Raw genomic sequence first — 19,710 nt, forward strand, 5'->3', positions numbered from 1 at the left:
GCTGCCAGGAAAGATGGAAGGCGGGCGGGCAGCTGCGCGTGTGTTCATCCAGAAAAATTGCAAAGTTCCCGGGAAAGATTTCACAGGGGGGGGGCTCTTTAAAATTTTTGCCGAAAAATTCAGGCCGGAATTTTTGCCGCTGCCTGAAACTTCCGAGAAATTTCAGGGATTCCGAGAAGTTTCAGGGTTTCCGAGAAGTTTCAGGGATTCCGAGAATTTCCAGGAATTCTTAGAAATGACGTCATTTCCAGGAATTCGCAGAAATTTTCTGGTGGCGGGAGATTTGAAATCTTTCCGGGGAACTTAGAAAATTTTTAAAGATACAGAGAGTCGATCGAGCGTTTGTGAAGGTCTTATAATTAAGGGAATGATTTGGAGAGGGAAAGAACGGTAAAAAATGATGAAAACTCATCGAATTCTTTAAATTTATATCATTTATTGCCACAGATTTACATTATACAAAACTTTAATACATATAAACATATTATATTATATTATATCATGTCACAAGTTGTCTGCAACGGTCAGCAGTGGTCAACAATGGTCAGCTGACGTCGGAAGATGTTCGCAGAGGCCAGCTTAGGCCAGGAGATGCTGGCAGAGGTCAGCAGAGGCTGCCAGTAGCAAGTAGTAATCGTTATACGTTGTCACAAGTATCAGGAGTGGTCAGCAGCGGTCAGCAGAGACGAGCAGAGGCCAACGGAGGTCAGTAGCGGTCAGCAGAGTCCAGCGGAGGCAGGCAAACGTCAGTAGTAATCGTTATACGTTGTCAGAAGTAACAGGAGTGGTCAACAGCGGTCAGCAAAGGCCAGCGGAGGCTGGCAAACGTCAGTAGTAATCGTTATACGTTGTCAGAAATTCCAGGAGTGGTCAGCAGCGGTCAGCAGAGGCCAGTGGGGACCTGTTGACGGGAGGTCGGATATTAGTGTTCAAGAGCGAGAAAAGAAGTGTGAGCCTTTCTCTCTCGACTCCCACGAGACGGTCCGAAATTACTTCGGGTAACTTCGGAGAATCGAGAAAGAGGGCATACGTCACTTTGCCTTTGTCGACTTTCCGAAACTCCACGAGCTCACGTACGCGTGATCTGACATAGTGTGAGAGAGCACCTTCGGTGCCTTTCTGGCATCTCCGAGCAGTGTGGCCAGTTTTGGCGCCATTGAGTACATTGGCGCCTAAAACTTTCATAAACGTTTTGCGTGTAATATGGCATTGTGGAATAAAGTGTCATCAGGATTTGATAAAGAAGAAGAAACTGTGAATTTTGGTACACGAACAATAGCAGAAAACAATGGTTCATTATATGAAACTTCTACAATTGCTATAATACAATCCGACGGAAAGGTAAGTTATTCTTCATTCCACTTCTGACCGTGACAATTTCATCTATGTTGAACTTAACAGTTGCCGATTACATTTCAATATTTTAAATATAATATATTTTCTCTAGTTCAGTATTTTTTAATTTAACGTCGCCGTCGTATCATATATTTAAAATATTGCGGTATTTGTTTGTATTATGTGATTGTAACGAATTTGAAATATTTACAAAACTATTTGTTATAAAATAAAAGGTTTATTTAAAATACATATGCGTTTTTATGTTTTATAAGATATATTCAGCAAATTTATCAATAATTATTATTTGTATTATATGTATCAAATATACATATAATAATTCTATATTTTTGTAAGGCAATAGAGGAGCCAAATGTTTTGGCATCTGTGCAATACTCAAGACTTTGTGTAGCAATTGATAAATCAATTACAATATTTAAGAATGAAACTTGTGAGGAAATATTATTAAACATCAGTTTTGACTCATTAGTAATATGTTATTGCATCTCTGAAAATGGTTCTTTTCTATTTGTTGTACTATCAAATGGAATTTTATATTGTCTCCATTTATTAACTAAAGGGCAAGTTATTTTCACAAAGTAAGTATAAAATATTACATTATAATGTTACACAGGTGTTTTATAAAATTATAAAAGTTATACAAAATTTATTTATTCTTATACACAGAAATATAACAAAGGACACAAATACTATAGAAACAATATTTTTACAAAATGAATGCAACAAGTATATCAATATATACCTTGTTGCAAAAAATGGTGCTATTTATAGGTGATTATAACAAATTATTGAGTAATTAAATATAATTGCAAACTACAATTTGTGATTATATTTCAGAGTATCAAAATTTAATGTTAAACTTATTGAAGATAATATTTTTCATGGATCTGATATTATAGTAAAAGAACTTATAGACCAAGTTCAGTGTATACAGTTATTCAAAGGATTTTATTATGATGAGGTAAACAAAATTTTTAAGTAAAGTAACTAAATATTTTAATATGAAATTTTAATAGGTAATATATGCTACTATTGGTGTAATAAATGAAGAAATATCAGTGGCTATGATATGTACAAATATGTTATTTATGTGGCCCAGTGAAATATACAATAATTTTAATATGATGCAATATAATTATAACACAGTAAAATTTTTTAAAAATCATATGTAAGTTATTAAATAAGAACTACATTATTTTATAGTAACATTAATTGCTGATAATAGATTATTTTTTCTAATAACTTTAGGTCAATGCTATGCTTACGTACAGATAACATGTTAAATATAGTTTGTCCTCAAACTTTACTTGGTTTAAAAGTATATAACAAACCTGTGTCAGATTTTGCAATAATTGAAAATAATGATAATAGCTTATGTCAAATACTTGTTCTGACAACAAATGATGGTGAATGTACTACACGTACTTTAGGTGTCATTTCATTTCCAGGTGTGAAATCCTATGTACATATATATACATATGTATACATATATATATATATTGTTTTCGTTTTCTATATTAATATTTGATTTTTTCTTTGTACAGAATTTGAACAGAAGTTTCAAATAAGTGTACCTATTACAACATACCTTGTTGAAATTATGGATCCTTGCGATGAAGTAATTTTATTTTTAGAAGGTGTTAATGATTTTAAAAACAATACGAAATACACAGATACAATTAGAGTAAAAACTGTATCAGAAAATCTTCCTGAATGTCAATTACAACGTTTATTGAGGAGAGAACAATTTGATGTAGCTGAAACTTTTGCAAACAAATTTAATTTATCCTCAGAACCAATTTATTGTGCAAAAGTGGCATTATATTTGTCACAACTTGGGCCTTGGGCAAAGAAGTCATCTGATCCAATTCAATTTGATGCTCTTCTTAATATATTTGATAAAATAAAAAACGTGCAATACATAGTAGAATGCTGTAGCAAAGCACTTCTACCAGAATATAAGCAAATGAGGAAAATTTATTTATATGCACGTGCAAGAATAATAGAAAATATATCGGTAATTGAGTGAAATAATAATACATATTTGTTATAACTTTTTCCATTTTTTATATTAAATTGTTCGCGGTTGGTTTTAGAAAATGAAAAACGATGAATATTTAGATCATTTATTTTTAATTAATAACATATTGCACAAATTAGAAACATTTCACATGATTTGGGGATATCAAAAGGATTCTAAATGTTATGATGATGATACTATGAAAGAATGGATAAAATTTTCACGAGCAAATTTTATGGAAGAATATAAAACTCATTTATGTTTGGTAAGGTATTGAGAAACTGTACAGTAAAGACTACAATATATTTGAATTTCAACAAAATCTGTAATGTTATTCTAAAAAGTGTCCGATTTCACATGGTATAACTCCACAATATTACATGTCATAGAATATGTATCATTAAACTGATAAAATTTGATGTACACAGGGTGGGCTTGATGCAGCTACTCTAATTTGGACTAGACATTTTTCAGACATTATAAAACATGTATCTGTAGAAACTGTACAAAACATTTTTACACTTATTCCTGAACAAATATCACTATCTGCTCTTTGGCCATGGTTATCGTATTTTATACCGACTTTATTATCTTCTATTCCTGGCGCAATCGGTGAAATTATTCGCTGGGGATGTAAAAAAGTTAAATCATTTGAAAAATTACATCGTATTACGTGGCCTCAGAATGGAATTGATTTTGCGAATAAGTTTATACGATTATTAAAAATTGAAGAAAATGATCAGCCATTGTATGCTCACTACGAATACTTGAGTAAAGATTCAGATTTAAAACAATTTGTTCTTTTGATACAAGCTATGTCTGATGTCAAACAATTAAAAGCCAATTATAGGTACTGTAACGTTTCTTAATAATTTAGAAAAATTAAGTATATTAATTAAAACAATGCATATATTAATTAAAAATTTTAGATTAACAATATCTCTGGATTCATATATTCGAGAGCCTATTGAAGTGTCTCATATCTTATTGAATAAAATATACATAGATACAATTCCAGAATTTGTAAATACATTTTTGGGGCAATACATGCTAAATAATTCATTACAAAATGATCATGTCTTTTCTTCATACATACAGGTATGTTTGTTATATGATTAAGCAACAAACATTTTGATTGTAATTATATTCTCATAGAAAATTATACAAAACTCTAAAAATTGGTGGTCTGGTGAAGAAGCTCCATGGGAAAAAAGGGTTGTTGTTATTATTGGTTTAATTCAAAACGTAGAGGTATATTTATAAAAATATTTAAAAATTCGTATGCGACGTTTATATGTAGTATATTCTAATTAAATCCTTACGCGCTACAGACTAGATTACAACAAACATTAGAGGTATTGAAGAAAGCTTTTGTTCCATGGAGTTCCACTATAGTAACTTTAGCAGAAACAAGTAGCAACTTAGACCATATTTTAGCATTTCAAATAAAAATGGAATACAATTATATGTCAATAAAGCTTATATTAAAGAAATATGGATATGAGCGCATTGGTATAAATGATGTGAGTAACCATTAATAACATATATGAAATAATCTTAGATTCTACAATCTAATTATTTTTTCTTTTTAAAGAAATTGATATCCCGTATAATAAAAGAAAATCATGAGAACATGATTTCTCATATCCAACAAATAACTAAAAATGATCCATTATTAAAAAAAAGAGCGTTTTCATCTTGTACAATCTATTACTTGTCTAAAGGGTAGGATAATTTAATAAATGGTAATTTATTTTATGATTCGATTTTTTAAATTTATGGCAGTTCTTCTTGTAGGAATATAGAAAAAGTAATAAATATATTGGATTCTTTGGAAACAGATATTTTGTTATATTGTTGTATACAAATCATTAATTATGTAACGGCCAGTTTAACTTTAAAGGTACTTTAAAATATTTTACCTTTTAAAAAGTTTGTAATTTGAGATTAATATACTTATAATTGGTATTCAGATTTTACCCAAATCCCTTGAACATTATATTGAAATATTGGGTTGGGTGAAATTACAATTAAAAGAAATTTCAACAAAATGTAAGACTAGGTCACATTACTGTAACAGTGCTGTTATTAGTATAGACGAAGTGAAGTCGATGTACCTCTTAAAAAAAGAATTTCAAATTAATATTACATTCAAAGAATATCACACTGAAAAATCGCAAATATTACGGAATTACGTTGAAAAAGTATGCAACGGTAAGAAAAAATTATTATGCTATAAGTTCAAAAATTGACAACGTCTTTAATTTTATATAATAATGTTACACTAGATACAAAAAACATTAATTATGTACCTACTCTATACAAAAATGTTATTAAAATAGCAGACTTACTTCGGTTACAAAGACTTGATGCTATATCTTTGTTAGTAGAATGGACAAAGAATATAGATATATTTAAACATTTCAGCAGGTAAATGAATTTTCATATTGTCTGCACAAAATTTAAACGAATAGAAAATATGTTTTTATTATAAAATACTTGCTTTTACTTAGATACACGGGAAAACAGTTACATTTAATGCCAGAGGAATGTCAATATATACATAAAATGTGTTTATTAATGCTACAGTATGCCAAAATGGATTCAGATATGGTAGTAAATGTTCAGAATTTAATTTCTGCAACATTATGCATTTGTTCAAATGGTATGTATATACTTTACATATTCAAAAAGCTTTAGTATGTTTAACGTAATCAACTTTAAAATTGTTTCAAACAATGATTTATTACATTAAATCATTACTTTTTATTAATTATTTAAACATGTTTTAGATCAATTACAATCCATGTTGTCATTACTTGTCTGTGCAAACTTGTTTCAAGACTGCTTTAACAAAAGTACTGTACACAGTTCAAACGAAACGAATACAATGCAAGAAAATATTTCAATAGCAAATTGGAAATTATATACAATATATAAAGATTTAGCTATTGCCGCGGATGAATTGTTACTACCAGTATTTAGAGATGTAATTTCTGTACAGAAGTTTTACATGGTCAAATCAGAATTAGGTAAGTTGCAGTTAATAAGAGTAGCAACAATATTAAGTATAACTGCGGGTATAATTTTTTATTTTGTTTAAACTATAGATGAAGAATGTACAGTGATAAATAAAGCTGATCTAAGTTTCGAACAGGTAATTTATATTTATATTACTATGCGGGATAACTTTTTATGCTTTTGTTGAATAAAAATTAAATATTTCATAGTAAACGAATAAGATATTTTACCGAATATTCTAAATATAACTGCATGTAAATATAACTGTAGATTTTTTTTATTTATAATGCGAATGAAATTTCGGCTATCTCTGATTGACACTAAGCAAAATTTTCGAAAAAATCAAAAATATATTATTTATTATTTCGAAATAAATAATATTATTATACTTTTATATAGCTAAATATACAAGAATTGTTGAAGGAATTGCTCGATACAATGAAGACGTTAAAAGTGGAACACAATCATTATTCTTTACTGCAAATTATTAAGACATTGTATTTTAGTATTTGCATTATACCAGATATGAATCCCACTTTAGTAACAGAAACTCAATTAGTATACTACCATTTTATAACTACACTATTAAAAAAATTAGCAAGTACACGAACATTTGATGTTCATCTCAGTCTGTCGTGTTTGTTTATGTTACCCGAGTCGATGGCATGTAAATGGATTTCTACTGCTTGTAAATTGTAAGTGAATTAATCATCATGAAAAAAATAATGCATTCGTAATTTCATAGCTAAATTACCATTTATATTATTATTCACTGAATTGTTAGTAGCTAATATATCTGAATTTAATTACGAGGGCACGTTTTTTTAGATTGCAATCTGATTGTACGCGACACTTACGAATATCGGTGCTTGGATATGAATATTTTCGTTTGACAAAAAATCAAAAGATCATGCAAACATATCAAGATAATAAAACATTACACCATTGGGCACAAAAATTATCAAAATATTCTGTTTCATATAAAGGTTTAAACCAATTTATTACTCAAATTAAGATCTGATTATATTAAATTCCCAAAACATGTATTTATAACTAAATATATTCATAGAGATTTTAACAAGTGATACTACAGCTAAGAGAGAAATATTGCAACGCATTATGGATTGCAATGATGATGATACAGTGCCTTTATCCCAACAATTCTGCTGTGATTTTGGCTTTGATATGCAAGATTGTTTACTACTTTATCTACAAACAATAGTAAAAACATGGAATCCAAAATTATGTATAAGCAATCTTAATGGAAGGAAAGGTGAATATGGTTTGATGACTATGGTTTTCGTACATATTTTTAATATTCGTCTGTTACTGTATTTTCAGAATTACACATTGATGAAGACGAAATAAATGAACTAAAAAAAAAGTGTAGCATTGTAGCTGCTAAAATTTCAGACAAAACTGCTTTAACAAATTGTATCAACACTGTTTTTTCACAAGTATGAATATAATAATCAGAACTATCGAAATATTACATAGCTAATATTTTCAAAACTATCTATGAATTCGTTGTTTCAGATCAATTTTTATCATTATGAAATATTTATAATCCTTATGGATCTTATAGAAGATCGAAAAATTGAAAAAAGAAATTATTTTCGTTTTCTACAAAATTATACTCGCATTAGGTAAGAACATTTTTGGCATGTATCAATTTGTTCTGTATCGGATCGATTTTTGGTTACTGATATTATATTATTTTATATGACTTTTCTAGTCAACCTACACAAATAGAACGCGACGAGTGGATGCATCTTAATCCAGGATATACATGTCTACCACCTATAGCAGAATGGCGATTACCTTTTTTGCCTAAAATTGAATTATGGACACTTATAAGTAAGACTTTTTTTATGGTATAATATTGATTATTTCTGTCTAGATAGTTTAATTAAATATTAAGTTAATTTTCAGCTCCAGAATTAAATTTAAAAAGTTACGAAAAATGGTTAAATATTGCTCCTGTTCTTAAATTACAACCACATATTATATGTACATTGGCTATTAAAGGAGAAGTAAATAATATTTGGGGAAATAAACATAAAACAGATAAATGGAGCCTTTGTTCAAGAAATAGTAGTTTATTAAACGATATAAAGAAATGCATAGACCGAATGAATGATCCAAAAGCATTATACTATGGCACAGCAGCATTATATTACGTTGTGAATCATACTCCCCCAGGTATCGCGCGTAATTTTGATTGCGAATGCATTATTATACTTGGATTAATAAGTAATATAAAAAATTTGAAATAATTTTTATTTTCGCCAGGTGCTGACCAAGTGGCAGCAGTCGAAGAATGTTATAAATATGCTCAAGTATCAGTTCAGAAATCTACTACATTTGAAGAGGGAATGCTAGAGGTAAGGTAATTCTAGAAACTGGGAAGTTCGTAGACCAATGCGAATTATTCGCAGGGACACCGAATATTTCGTGACAATTGATTTAAAGAAAATAAAGATGACCTCAATTTTTACAGAAACACTCTGTATAAGTAGTATACAGAAAATTAATCGTAATATACGAAAAATTTCGCTGCGTTTTGTCGCATTGATCTTAGTAAATGCATAAGCCACCACACATATAATACTGCTGCGAATATATTCGCATTGGTCTGGAGGTTCCTTCACATAGCTTTCTACAGAAAGATACAAACAACTGATGCAAGAATTTTTGTGTATCAATGTTTTATATGTATACTTAGGAGGGAGTTACGACCTACATGTGTAGCGATTTAATTTATTCAAGTGTTTCATTTTAGAAAATAAAATTCAAGTATTTATGTTTTACGTCGGAACATATTTTACGTACACATGGCTTAGGAAAGGCGAACTATCTATCATTAATTGGAAATCCACATAAGCTAGTTCGTGAATTGTACACAGATGAAAGTATACCACAAAGGTATAAATATGTAATTGATCATAGACCTGATATAAATTCGGCAGTTAGTTCTCTCAGTCAGTTGTTTTCTATCAATATGGTAAAACTATGGGTGGAATTATTACAAGAGTGGCTGCAACCAGAAAATAAATATGGGAAATATAATCATAGTATTACGGATGCATTTTCAATGATAAATTCTGAGCCAAATACAACTTCTAATGATAACTTATTAAGGTAGACTAATATAATTGATATATCATTTTTGTAATTGATATACTGTAAAGTGTTTAACCATATCTAATGTATCTTTAGGGCGCGTTATATTCTAGAACATGGAAATCTTGAATTGTCAGCTAACTTTCTTATAAACATAGTTTTTGATGATAGTAATGAAGATTATAATCCTGAAACACGTTACAGAGCTCTTCACGTGTTACAGTCTATACTTGATATAGCTAAATTAGAAGATTTAACTAAACGTGATATTCGAACAATCAGGTATTGCATGTTTAATGTACATACTAACTCTTAATTATTATGTGTTTGTAACTTTTCCAATGTTATATCGACAACTTTATTCATTAATTGTATTCCAGAAATTATATGAAATCTCTAAAGTATATAGGTAGATTGGAATCATTGGGAATAGGTTATAGTATAAATGCATTTGAAACATGTTCTAAACATGAACTGGTACAGATTTTATGGAAAACACAAAATTACTCAACCCAGGCACTTGTTGTTATTGCACAAATCTGCATAGATTTTGAAATATACGACTATGCATTATGGGATAAAAATTTAACACAATTGGCTAAATTATTAATGGTACATACTTAAATCAAATTTTTTAAATGTACACAAATAATAACATCAACTAAAACTATTATCTTTTAGGTTAATGAACTAAAAAAGATCTTACTACAAACACGAAGTATAAGTGCCATTGTAAATTGTAATGGTTATATATCAGGGTGGCAAGTAATAATTTCTGAACCTTTTAGAAAAATGAATGTTCATCCAACCTTGGAACAAATTGATAGTTGTATAGAAGCATTACAGCTTTTGTATTCGTGTCCTGTTGTACATGTTTTATGTTTTAATGAAATTATAAAATATTGTTTTCAATCTATACAACCACATTTAGCTGCTGCTCTTTTACCTTTTTTGTATAATGATGATGAAAAACATGTTTTAGAGGTAAATACGTTATGCGTAACTTTATAGAAAATAATACAAACTTTATTAAAATAATTTTTTTTGTAGGAAATAAAAAATACATTCAATGTTACGAAAGTATTGGAAGATTTAAATAACTTATCATTGAATGGAGTACTTTGTGTATCTTATGTAAGTACATGTATTACCAATTTTTTTTTTAATTGTAACATTTATAACCTAAATTTTTTATGAAAGAAAATTTTAAACTGAACGCTTATCATCATTCTCTTTTTAGTGCACTAAAATTATACAAAATACGTTGTCAAAGACACACGCTTAGTAAAGCATGGATAACATTATTCTGTATAGATAACATGCATTAAATATAATACATTTATATTTTTTTACGTAACTGTTTAATAAATACTTATATAAAATATTTCATAACCTTTGCATTCAATTATTTACGAATTATTTAAAAATTATAATTCCCTAAAAAAAATCAGAATAAATTATTAAACTATGTGGTAAAGTGGTATATTTATATATTTTATATCATAAAAAAGTATATCATAAATTGGATATACATATTACATAACTATTTTACATCTAATAGTTACTTGCAGCATTAATTAGGCACACCATTCCATGGATCAGCATAATCCTCAATTAATAAAGATTTATTTCTAAGCAATTTCACGATAATACCATCTGAAGTTGCTTTGAATAATAATATAACACAACGATGTACGATCAAGAAATTAGAACTATTAGAACTTCTGCCAATGACTAAATCAATTTCATCTTCAACTTTTACCTATGCAGTTAAATTACAGTGAATCCTTCTATTTTAGCATATAATTTTTTTATTTATAAAAATGTTCTTACCAATGCACTTTTTTTTAAATATTTTTCTCCATTGACTCGAATATTGCTATTATAAAATGCTTCTTCTATCTTACTATATCAAATAAAACTTAGAATCAATATTTGCATTAATTTTGTACATAAGAAGTAATATTGTAAAGATATTTATTTTATGTTTAAATTATAGGTAGCTGTTATTCAGCATTGTGATATTAAGTATAATACATACAATCAATACTGGTATCATAATGCTGAACATATCAATTGAAAATTAGTTTAATACTGTTGTAATACTAAAAATGTGAATTACTGCAATTTGAAATTATAAATTGCACAAATATGTTTATAATTTTCTATATAATACTTAATGAATTAAAACCTTAACTCTCAACATTTTTTGTATCAAACAGTTGAATTCACCTATACACTTAACTAACACGATTTTAAGAAACAAACAATATTAACATACGTGCGAGATAGTCCAAATCCTACTTTAGCGATAGCATCTAAACGGAGGGAAGTTACTGTAGCTCTAACTATTTTTGAATTTTTCGTTTGTAAGTAATCATCTATTTCTGGCAATTCGTCTTCATCTTCATTATCATCTACCTAAAAAATGTCCATCCACAAACATGTAAATATACTTACTTTTTTTTGTATAAAACATTAGAATCAAATAATATTGTCTTAATTACATGTTCCGAAGTTTGTTTTTTGCTTTTAAATCTTTTAAATATTACGAGGTTAAGATTTCGTTCCAAATACGAATAATTTACAAACAAATTATAACGTTGAGAATAAAATTTCGATGAGTCTTTTAATATATGAGATATTCGTTTATTTTCACATATTGTCCTCCGCATAAAATTATAAATTATTCTAGATGACATCGTATAGTCTTACGTCTCCTAAAATTATTCTTTAAAAAGACACTATTTTAGGCTAGTGGAATATTGATGTTATGTTTTGAGATGTGACGCAGTTTTTACGCACACTTTACGAAAGTGCATCGGTAGTCACTTGAAAACTGTTACAATAAATCAAGTTATTACAAATATTCCAAGATGTTTAAAAAGGAGATCTTAATCTGCAATTATGAAGTTCATAACAGATACTAGTAACGTCGAACTTTCTTAGCGTTTAACGGAGTGGTGGAAAAGAGCTCGGTATCGCGCCACTTTGGGAAATCGATAAAGAACGTCAATGGGAATCCATTGGATGGACGCAATATAAGCAAAGTCCATAATGGAAAAAAAATTTTTCAATAGACTTTGCTTACATTGTCTATATAGCTCGAAACGTAACAATACCTGGGCTGTCGAGATTCGAAATTGTATGCCATTGACGGAGGACGCCAGCTGTTCAAGGCCAAGAAGGAAAGGCTCCCATTCACGTTCTTTATCGATTTCCTGCAGTTGCGTGAAGTGCTGACCCGCGTAACATATGGCTCGTGCAGTAAGATATGTCAACTTTTCCCACTACTTCGTTAGACGTTAAGGAAGTTCGTCGTTTTTAATGTCAACGTCGATGCACTCAATTACGTCAAATCTAACCACACTGCGGTACAGACCAGCGAAAAGCACGTAGTGTCGCGGTTGCCAACTCACGTATGAAATAAGGACAACAGCAAAGTATCACTAAAAATCGAATGGTGCTGCCGCCTGTGGCGAGAGGCATGACACAACCGCCACCGATCTGCCATCTGATGACACTGGTTGGTACTTTTATATTAGTAGTGCCGACAACAGGCTAATAATCTATGACGCTCCATTTCGATAATCGAAATTTTCGATTGGCATTCGAAAATTGTTTACGTTAGGAATCGTGAGTTTAAAAGTGGTATGATTGACAGCGCGTGATTTACATTTATAGTTAATACTGTCATAAATTTGTTACGATGGTGCGATATGCTGCGTTAAAAGGTTTGTACGATTTGGAAAAGACTATCGGAAGCGGAGGTTTTGCAAAAGTAAAGCTTGCTACGCACATCGCGACCGGCGAGAAGGTTGCTATTAAAATAATGGACAAAACGGCACTGGGCGTAAGTGGCCTTTTAAAATTGAATAAATGCGTACAATATCAGTGAAATACGTTTTCTAATTTACAGGACGACTTACCTAGAGTAAAACTAGAAGTTGAAGCATTGAAAACTTTATTACATCAACACATCTGTAGATTGTATCAAGTGATAGAAACAGAGACCCATTATTTTATGGTGATGGAGTATTGTTCGGGTGGAGAATTATTCGATCATATAGGTAATATTATACATATATTATAATTCGATCAGTAGTATTTTCTTTTACCATTTTAAAAGAAAATTGTTGTAAGATTGTATCTGTTTTTACTTGTAGTTGAAAAAAATAGACTCTCTGAAACAGAATCACGAAAGTTCTTTCGTCAAATTGTCTCTGCTGTAGCATATTTACATAGTTTAGGATATGCTCATCGTGACTTGAAACCAGTAAGTTACGTTTCTTTTGCGTTTGAATATTTGTGGACATGGCAAGCAATATTGTTTTATACCTAGGAGAACGTTCTGCTAGACAGGGAAGAGAATTTAAAACTGATAGATTTTGGTCTATGCGCAAAACCAAAGAATGGAATAGAATCACATTTACAAACATCGTGCGGTTCTCCAACGTATGCTGCACCAGAACTCATATTAGGGAAAAAATACTTAGGTATGCAATATGCTCTTAAAATTCAGCTGTTATCCTTACTCCTAGAATAAATTCGTTACATTTGTTATATAGGTTCTGAAGTAGATATTTGGAGTATGGGAGTACTTCTATATGCGTTACTTTGTGGTTTCCTTCCATTCGATGATAACAGTATAGAGAATTTGTATAGAAAAATACTTGTAAGTCATTTGCTTTTATTCAGTTTCACTGGGAAATTGATAAATAGTATTATGATTTTAGAGTGGCAAATACGACGAACCAAGTTGGTTGTCGAGTAGCAGTAGAAGATTGATAAGAGCAATGTTACAAATAGATCCAAAAAAACGAATTACTATACAAGAATTGTGTAATCATCCATGGATTACAGCAGGATTCCTCAATCCTGTTTCGTTTGTTCATAAGACCAATGTAAATGAAAAGCAAACTTTAAAATCGTTATTAGTATGCCATACGTTTTAATAAAAATGATGCGTTTCCAGTTTGAACAAGACGAAGACGTGTTAAGTACTATGTCCGCGATATGTGGCGAACAAGCTTCAGATATATGGAAGAAACTTGTAAAAAGTGATAGAACCGATTACAAGACTTCCACGTATCTTTTACTTTTAGATAGAAAACTTCGTGGACTTTCGCTTCGAATATCATCCTCTGCAAAGACTCATTTTAAAACAGGGGTAGAGTATATTGTCAATTATGCGTATCTTAAGAAATTACTCAAAGTTATTTTATATCTTATTGTTTACAGTGCGAAGGAGGGGTGAATAATCTTATAACTAAACTTGATTACTCTCCAAGAAACAAACCTAGAAAATCGCCAGTATTAGAGGCCACCTATGATGTTTTGCCAAAAACGCCTGAAACGGGTAAACTATTACCATTTTTCTACGCATTATGGATAAAAACACTGTATAAATGTTATTTTCTGGTTTACTATTGTATAGCCAACAATTTTATGGAACCACATGTACCTGGAAGAAAACGACTTCGAAGTAAAGAAGCAGACGACATATGTTCTCCTGGTATTTTATACAATACTTTAATTATTTTTATGCTATTCTCTTAATAATTTCTATCAAAAAATTGAATTAGATCGTTTCATTTTTTTCTTTTTTAATACGATATACTAGATAAAACTTAATTTATAGTAACTGTCCCTTGTCATGGAACAAGTTGTTAGTTGTATTTGTGTTCCATTACAGACATGGTACTTAGTTTTATAATATATTTTCTAAAGTTCATTTCTAATTAGGCGATGGTAGCCACCTAATTAGAAACTTTAATGAAAGTTTCCAAGTGCCATTAATTGCAGTAGTTGTGTGAAAAGCAGATAATTAGTAAGAGAAGAGCAACGACTTGCGCACAAACACAATTTGGAACTAGAAATAGTTGCCTGTAAGAATTCTTTATCCCAACTCCTTTCTAAGAGGTATAATACCTTTTTACTATTCCTTGCCTTGTTTTTTTTTTTACAGTTCCTTTTAACACTTTATGCTTTTTATACGATACTAACTTTATTGGAACTTATATAATAGGTAATAGAGATAATTATTTACAGTCCCTGTAAAAAGGACCGTGGAAAAAGATAGAATCGTTTCTACTCCCACCAATACTCCGGTATCCGATTCAAAGTAAGTTTTTACGATTATAATGATAAGAAATATATTAACCTTCGATGACGCGTTCGGTCGAGATAAGGTTAGGTCTGAGTTAGAAAGGGTCAAAGGAAAGAATGATTTTTAGAGGAACACCGTCGTCTACACCAGGGAGTGCAAGAAAAGTAATAATGGGTTTGGAACGTGGATTGAATCGCGTGCGTTGCGTCCTTACACCCAAGAGACGCGCAAAGAACGAGAATATCGATCCTGATCAACCTAATATACTTTCTGGGAAGGTTTGTATCTAGTTAAATTTTTTTAATCGAATTGAAGTGTCTTTATTTTAAATATCTTATATCGATATTATTTTTGTCGCAGGGCCTTTGTAACGTGTCATCAACGTCTAGCGATGACCCTAGATACGTTCTCTCGCAATTGCGTCGTGCGCTGCGTCGCAAAGGAATCATGTGCCATCAAAAAGGGTAATGTTCGAAAAGATTTGATAAACGATTGAACAGTATTTTTACGATTAAAATTGTTTGCGTAGATTTATCCTTCAAGGAGAAACGGAAGATTGTATAGAAGACGAGATGGATACGATGCGACCGTTTTCGACCAGGAATGCTTGCTCTTTCGAGTTAGAAGTTTGTTTGCTAGAAGGTGTCACGAACAACAAATTGCTAGTTGGTATTCGAAGAAAGAGGTTAAAAGGTAATGCATGGGTTTATAAGCGGGTTTGCGAAGAAGTTCTTGCTTTGGCAGCCGAGAATCTCTCTGGCGAATCAGAGGGCTCGACAGAGTCGAAGTGCCCCATTTAAAGTTATTCTACTATTTTTACGCGAACCGTATATATATATATATATATATATACTATATATAAAGTCTAAAAGACTACTGTGTTCTGATCTCTATTAAATAGCTGGTAAAAGTAATGCAGGCGTGAAGAATATTTTTTAACTTTTGAATGCAAAACCCCATCAGGTATCGTTTACGGCAGCTTTATACTCGGTAAAGTATCTGCATCAGGGTTCCTTTCTATGAATATAGATTTCTCGTAACAGACGTATTATAGTAAGGTAAAGCCTAGCATAAAATATTTCTCCGGCCTTGGAGGACTCGAAGTAAACTCGCAATTCAGATGAGGAGTATAATTGTCAATCGTGTAATATTATCTATACAGTATAAGAGAATTAAAAATAAATTATATCGTTTTCTACATGTCAAGTCCCAATATGTATTCTTATGGTAATAGGATATAACTATTTTCTATGTTTTAAGTGCGTACAATGTATTATGTTTATAGATGCGATAAGACAATAAAAAGAAAGTAAAGTACATATATTTGCCGAAATAAAATGATAGAGTGTTGATTTGGTAAGGAAAAATTCTTATTAGCATGTAAGAAGCGTCGTTACTAGTCGACGTTGAAAGCCGTTCGGTGCAATGCAATCTGCAATTACGGTAGGAAGAAAATTCTCGAAAGAAAGCTAGAAAGAGTATCGTACTGTTTCTGTCGGGAGTATGTAAAGGTCCGTTTTGCGTTTACACCGCGGATATAAAATATCGCGGCCCGTTTGAACCGTGGCGTCTTTACGAGAACAACTATGGACAGGCGAAGTTATAAAATCACCACAAATCGATCAGCATAAAGTGGAGCCGCGTGCAGTTTGCTTTATGGGAGCCAAACCGACCTTTTATCTCTGCCCGCTCAATAATCGTCGGCCTTTGCTCGTAGGTATCCTTGGTAAGCCTATTCCAGCAGGGTTCGATCATGATGGTCCTTTTTCTCGACCAGCGATCGAAACAAAGCGAGATCCGTTAAAAATCCAACCGTTCTGCTAAAAGACGTAAAGCTGGAAATAAAGACATTAAGATTTCGCCGAGCGTACGCGCTTTGCGGAAACTTGTCGCGATAACAAATGCTAATAAGAATTGTCCATTTCTAAATGAACATACTATAATTTTATATGAATTGTTTTTAATGATTTTATATGAAATATGAACGAATAAGAATAAGAAAAGAGATCGAGGAAGAAGATGATTTGCTTTATACTGTGTTTAATGCACACGTATTCGTAACGATGGATTTTGGACTTGGCTACGTCCGACACGAGACTCACAGAAGTCTGCAGGCTTGCAGAAGTTACAAGTGTACTATATGGTAAATAGTCTGTAAAAGAATATTTAATTCCTTGTTTAATCGAACTACTGCACGATCATTAATTTAATCCGACTATAAGATAAATTTTTCATGCGTCAGACGGAAGTTGAGGGCCGAGAAAAATCCAGCCACGCAGACTAGCTCCTGGCTGTTTAGCATCTCGAGGCTCAGTGAATAATATCACGAGTCGTGGGTACGGTGTTTCATGAGTTAGTTGCCGATTAATTAAACAGGTTATTTCGCGAAATTAATCAAACACTGCGGAGACAAAAAGTGCAGACTATATAGTAAATGAAGTAACCATGCAAGATGTAGATCTAAGTCGTTGGAGCATAAATTACAATTAACCGTAGCATGCGTGGCTGTTGCGTGTAGAAGACGCGCGTGCAAGTTACGGTATTAAATTCATCCTGCATTTTATCGGGACGAAGACGCTAGAAGAGCGCCGCCATGTTGGCCGTACACGAGCGTTACTCGAATCTCCGGACGATTTTTTATTTCCGACAATCGGAGACGTTCGCAGCCCAATAATTAAGCTGTCTAACGATTATTACGACGCGATTTACATATCGCGGAGCCCGCGGTAACGTATAATTTCTGTGAAAGGAAATTTACGATAGAGAATTTCTATTGAAAAATAAAACCAGTTTTAGAAGACAGTTACACACTACACAGAGTCGCAGCGCTTTAGATGTACGGTGATTATAATTTAACCTGTTGGTTTGCTCCTTTGTTCCAGTATAGTACTGCCGTTAATTCTAAGCAGAGGTGGATCGAAACTTAATTGTTAGCTTGGCGAAAATCCGCGTTGGAAACTTTGGAAACTCGAAATTTAAATGTTTAGTTTTGCGTTAAGTTTTTAAAAGTTATCTATTTTATCGTAACACGGATTAGGCGTTCGTAGGTATGTATATGCGAGAAGAAAGCTTGAGATCTTTCTATCCGATAGGAAAAGTGTTACGAATTCTATTATTCTAGTATCTATACGAGAGTCTCGATGCGATTTTGTTTGGAGAAATAAAATTTGTTAAAGTTAGAAAGTATATAAATGCCCGTTTCTGGCGATTGTTTCTAAATCCGAAACAAAAGGGATTTACGTTAGAATAAGTGTACTCATAGAACGCGTAAATAAAAGTAGGTCACCGATTCGTTATCGAATAAGCTTAAAATTCCATCGTTACGCTTGTTCGTACGGAAAGTAGAGAAGTCGGTGGATATACGTAAGTACGTTATTCACCACGTGCCCTCGGTTCTCGCCGATGGATCGAGTGTCGTACACCGGCTTGTACCAATTACCGTCTGGCCGTCGGTTAATTAAGGATTGGGGCAATGAGGCCCGGCGATGCAGTTTCCGCGATAATGATTATCTGCGACGGTAATTGAGCGAGCTGTTACGCTGCCAACCAGAGGAATAGAGGGGCAGGGAGGATCGAGGCGATGAATAAAGAAGGGGATCACCGACGATCACCGATCCTTGGTATTTTGCCAGTCACGATACAGAACGATTCAAACAATCGTTTCGTTAAAATCGAACTGTACGAAACGTTGGATTACATAGACGTTAAATTTTTAGGTCGAACCGCAGCACGATCGTGGAAACTGTTTCTTCTCTGGTTGCATACGCTGTGGTGTAGCGTCGATGAATAATTCTGCGAGCCGATGAAGGTAGCAGGGGAACGTCGTGGTGTACCTGCAGACTCGGCTGCTGGTAAGACGCTTCGAACAGAACGGTTTCGATGTGTGGAAACACGAACGAACAGGTACTCGCGCGCTTGCGGTAGAGGAAGAAAAGGTAAGGGTGGCACGCGCGGCCCGCTTCTATCGCTTCCGGGCATCAGCGTGCTCGCGAGCCGCGGCTAATTGCTCTTTAATGCAAGCCAGCGAGCGCGCGTTGCTTTTCTTAGATGGCAAGGAAAACTGCCCGGCAAAAAGAAAACG

At 32.2% G+C, this 19,710-nt stretch overlaps 3 protein-coding genes across 7 annotated transcripts; 2 read left to right on the top strand and 1 right to left on the bottom strand.

The window, feature by feature from the left end:
* Window positions 1–916: 916 nt before the first annotated feature.
* Rod (kinetochore component rough deal) lies at window positions 917–10,878 on the top strand. The gene is made up of 33 exons (XM_076772402.1): window positions 917–1,341; window positions 1,693–1,934; window positions 2,023–2,127; window positions 2,194–2,317; window positions 2,373–2,524; window positions 2,605–2,804; window positions 2,901–3,373; window positions 3,453–3,641; window positions 3,805–4,226; window positions 4,306–4,474; window positions 4,532–4,627; window positions 4,708–4,899; window positions 4,971–5,101; window positions 5,174–5,279; window positions 5,350–5,590; window positions 5,665–5,806; window positions 5,890–6,041; window positions 6,169–6,408; window positions 6,487–6,533; window positions 6,797–7,092; window positions 7,226–7,383; window positions 7,467–7,670; window positions 7,739–7,854; window positions 7,934–8,043; window positions 8,133–8,254; window positions 8,330–8,599; window positions 8,690–8,781; window positions 9,180–9,538; window positions 9,617–9,802; window positions 9,901–10,132; window positions 10,202–10,504; window positions 10,571–10,654; window positions 10,761–10,878. Exons 1-33 carry the CDS (start codon window positions 1,204–1,206, stop codon window positions 10,803–10,805), a joined length of 6,138 nt encoding a protein of 2,045 aa, XP_076628517.1. The 5' UTR covers window positions 917–1,203; the 3' UTR covers window positions 10,806–10,878.
* Window positions 10,820–12,905, bottom strand: LOC143345359 (mitochondrial transcription rescue factor 1). 5 transcript variants are annotated; one of them, XM_076772405.1, is made up of 6 exons: window positions 12,643–12,905; window positions 12,028–12,211; window positions 11,802–11,941; window positions 11,354–11,426; window positions 11,086–11,282; window positions 10,820–10,957 (listed from the first exon to the last, which is right to left on the bottom strand). In XM_076772405.1, the coding sequence occupies exons 1-5, from the start codon at window positions 12,672–12,674 to the stop codon at window positions 11,094–11,096; spliced, it is 618 nt and encodes a 205-aa protein (XP_076628520.1). In that variant the 5' UTR covers window positions 12,675–12,905; the 3' UTR covers window positions 10,820–10,957; window positions 11,086–11,093. The 5 variants fall into 5 exon arrangements, with proteins under 5 accessions (XP_076628520.1, XP_076628519.1, XP_076628523.1 ...); XM_076772404.1 differs by lacking the exon at window positions 10,820–10,957 and having other exon boundaries at window positions 10,994–11,282; window positions 12,643–12,904; XM_076772408.1 differs by lacking the exon at window positions 10,820–10,957 and having other exon boundaries at window positions 10,994–11,282; window positions 12,028–12,240; window positions 12,643–12,901.
* Window positions 12,906–12,973: 68 nt separating this feature from the next.
* LOC143345358 (maternal embryonic leucine zipper kinase) lies at window positions 12,974–16,902 on the top strand. The gene is made up of 14 exons (XM_076772403.1): window positions 12,974–13,046; window positions 13,205–13,373; window positions 13,440–13,590; window positions 13,687–13,796; window positions 13,863–14,016; window positions 14,089–14,195; window positions 14,257–14,424; window positions 14,496–14,690; window positions 14,762–14,879; window positions 14,958–15,035; window positions 15,572–15,644; window positions 15,757–15,907; window positions 15,990–16,093; window positions 16,159–16,902. Exons 2-14 carry the CDS (start codon window positions 13,230–13,232, stop codon window positions 16,427–16,429), a joined length of 1,824 nt encoding a protein of 607 aa, XP_076628518.1. The 5' UTR covers window positions 12,974–13,046; window positions 13,205–13,229; the 3' UTR covers window positions 16,430–16,902.
* Window positions 16,903–19,710: the final 2,808 nt, after the last annotated feature.

Source organism: Colletes latitarsis, chromosome 9, assembly GCF_051014445.1.
Source record: "Colletes latitarsis isolate SP2378_abdomen chromosome 9, iyColLati1, whole genome shotgun sequence".
Classification (NCBI taxonomy): domain Eukaryota; kingdom Metazoa; phylum Arthropoda; class Insecta; order Hymenoptera; family Colletidae; genus Colletes; species Colletes latitarsis.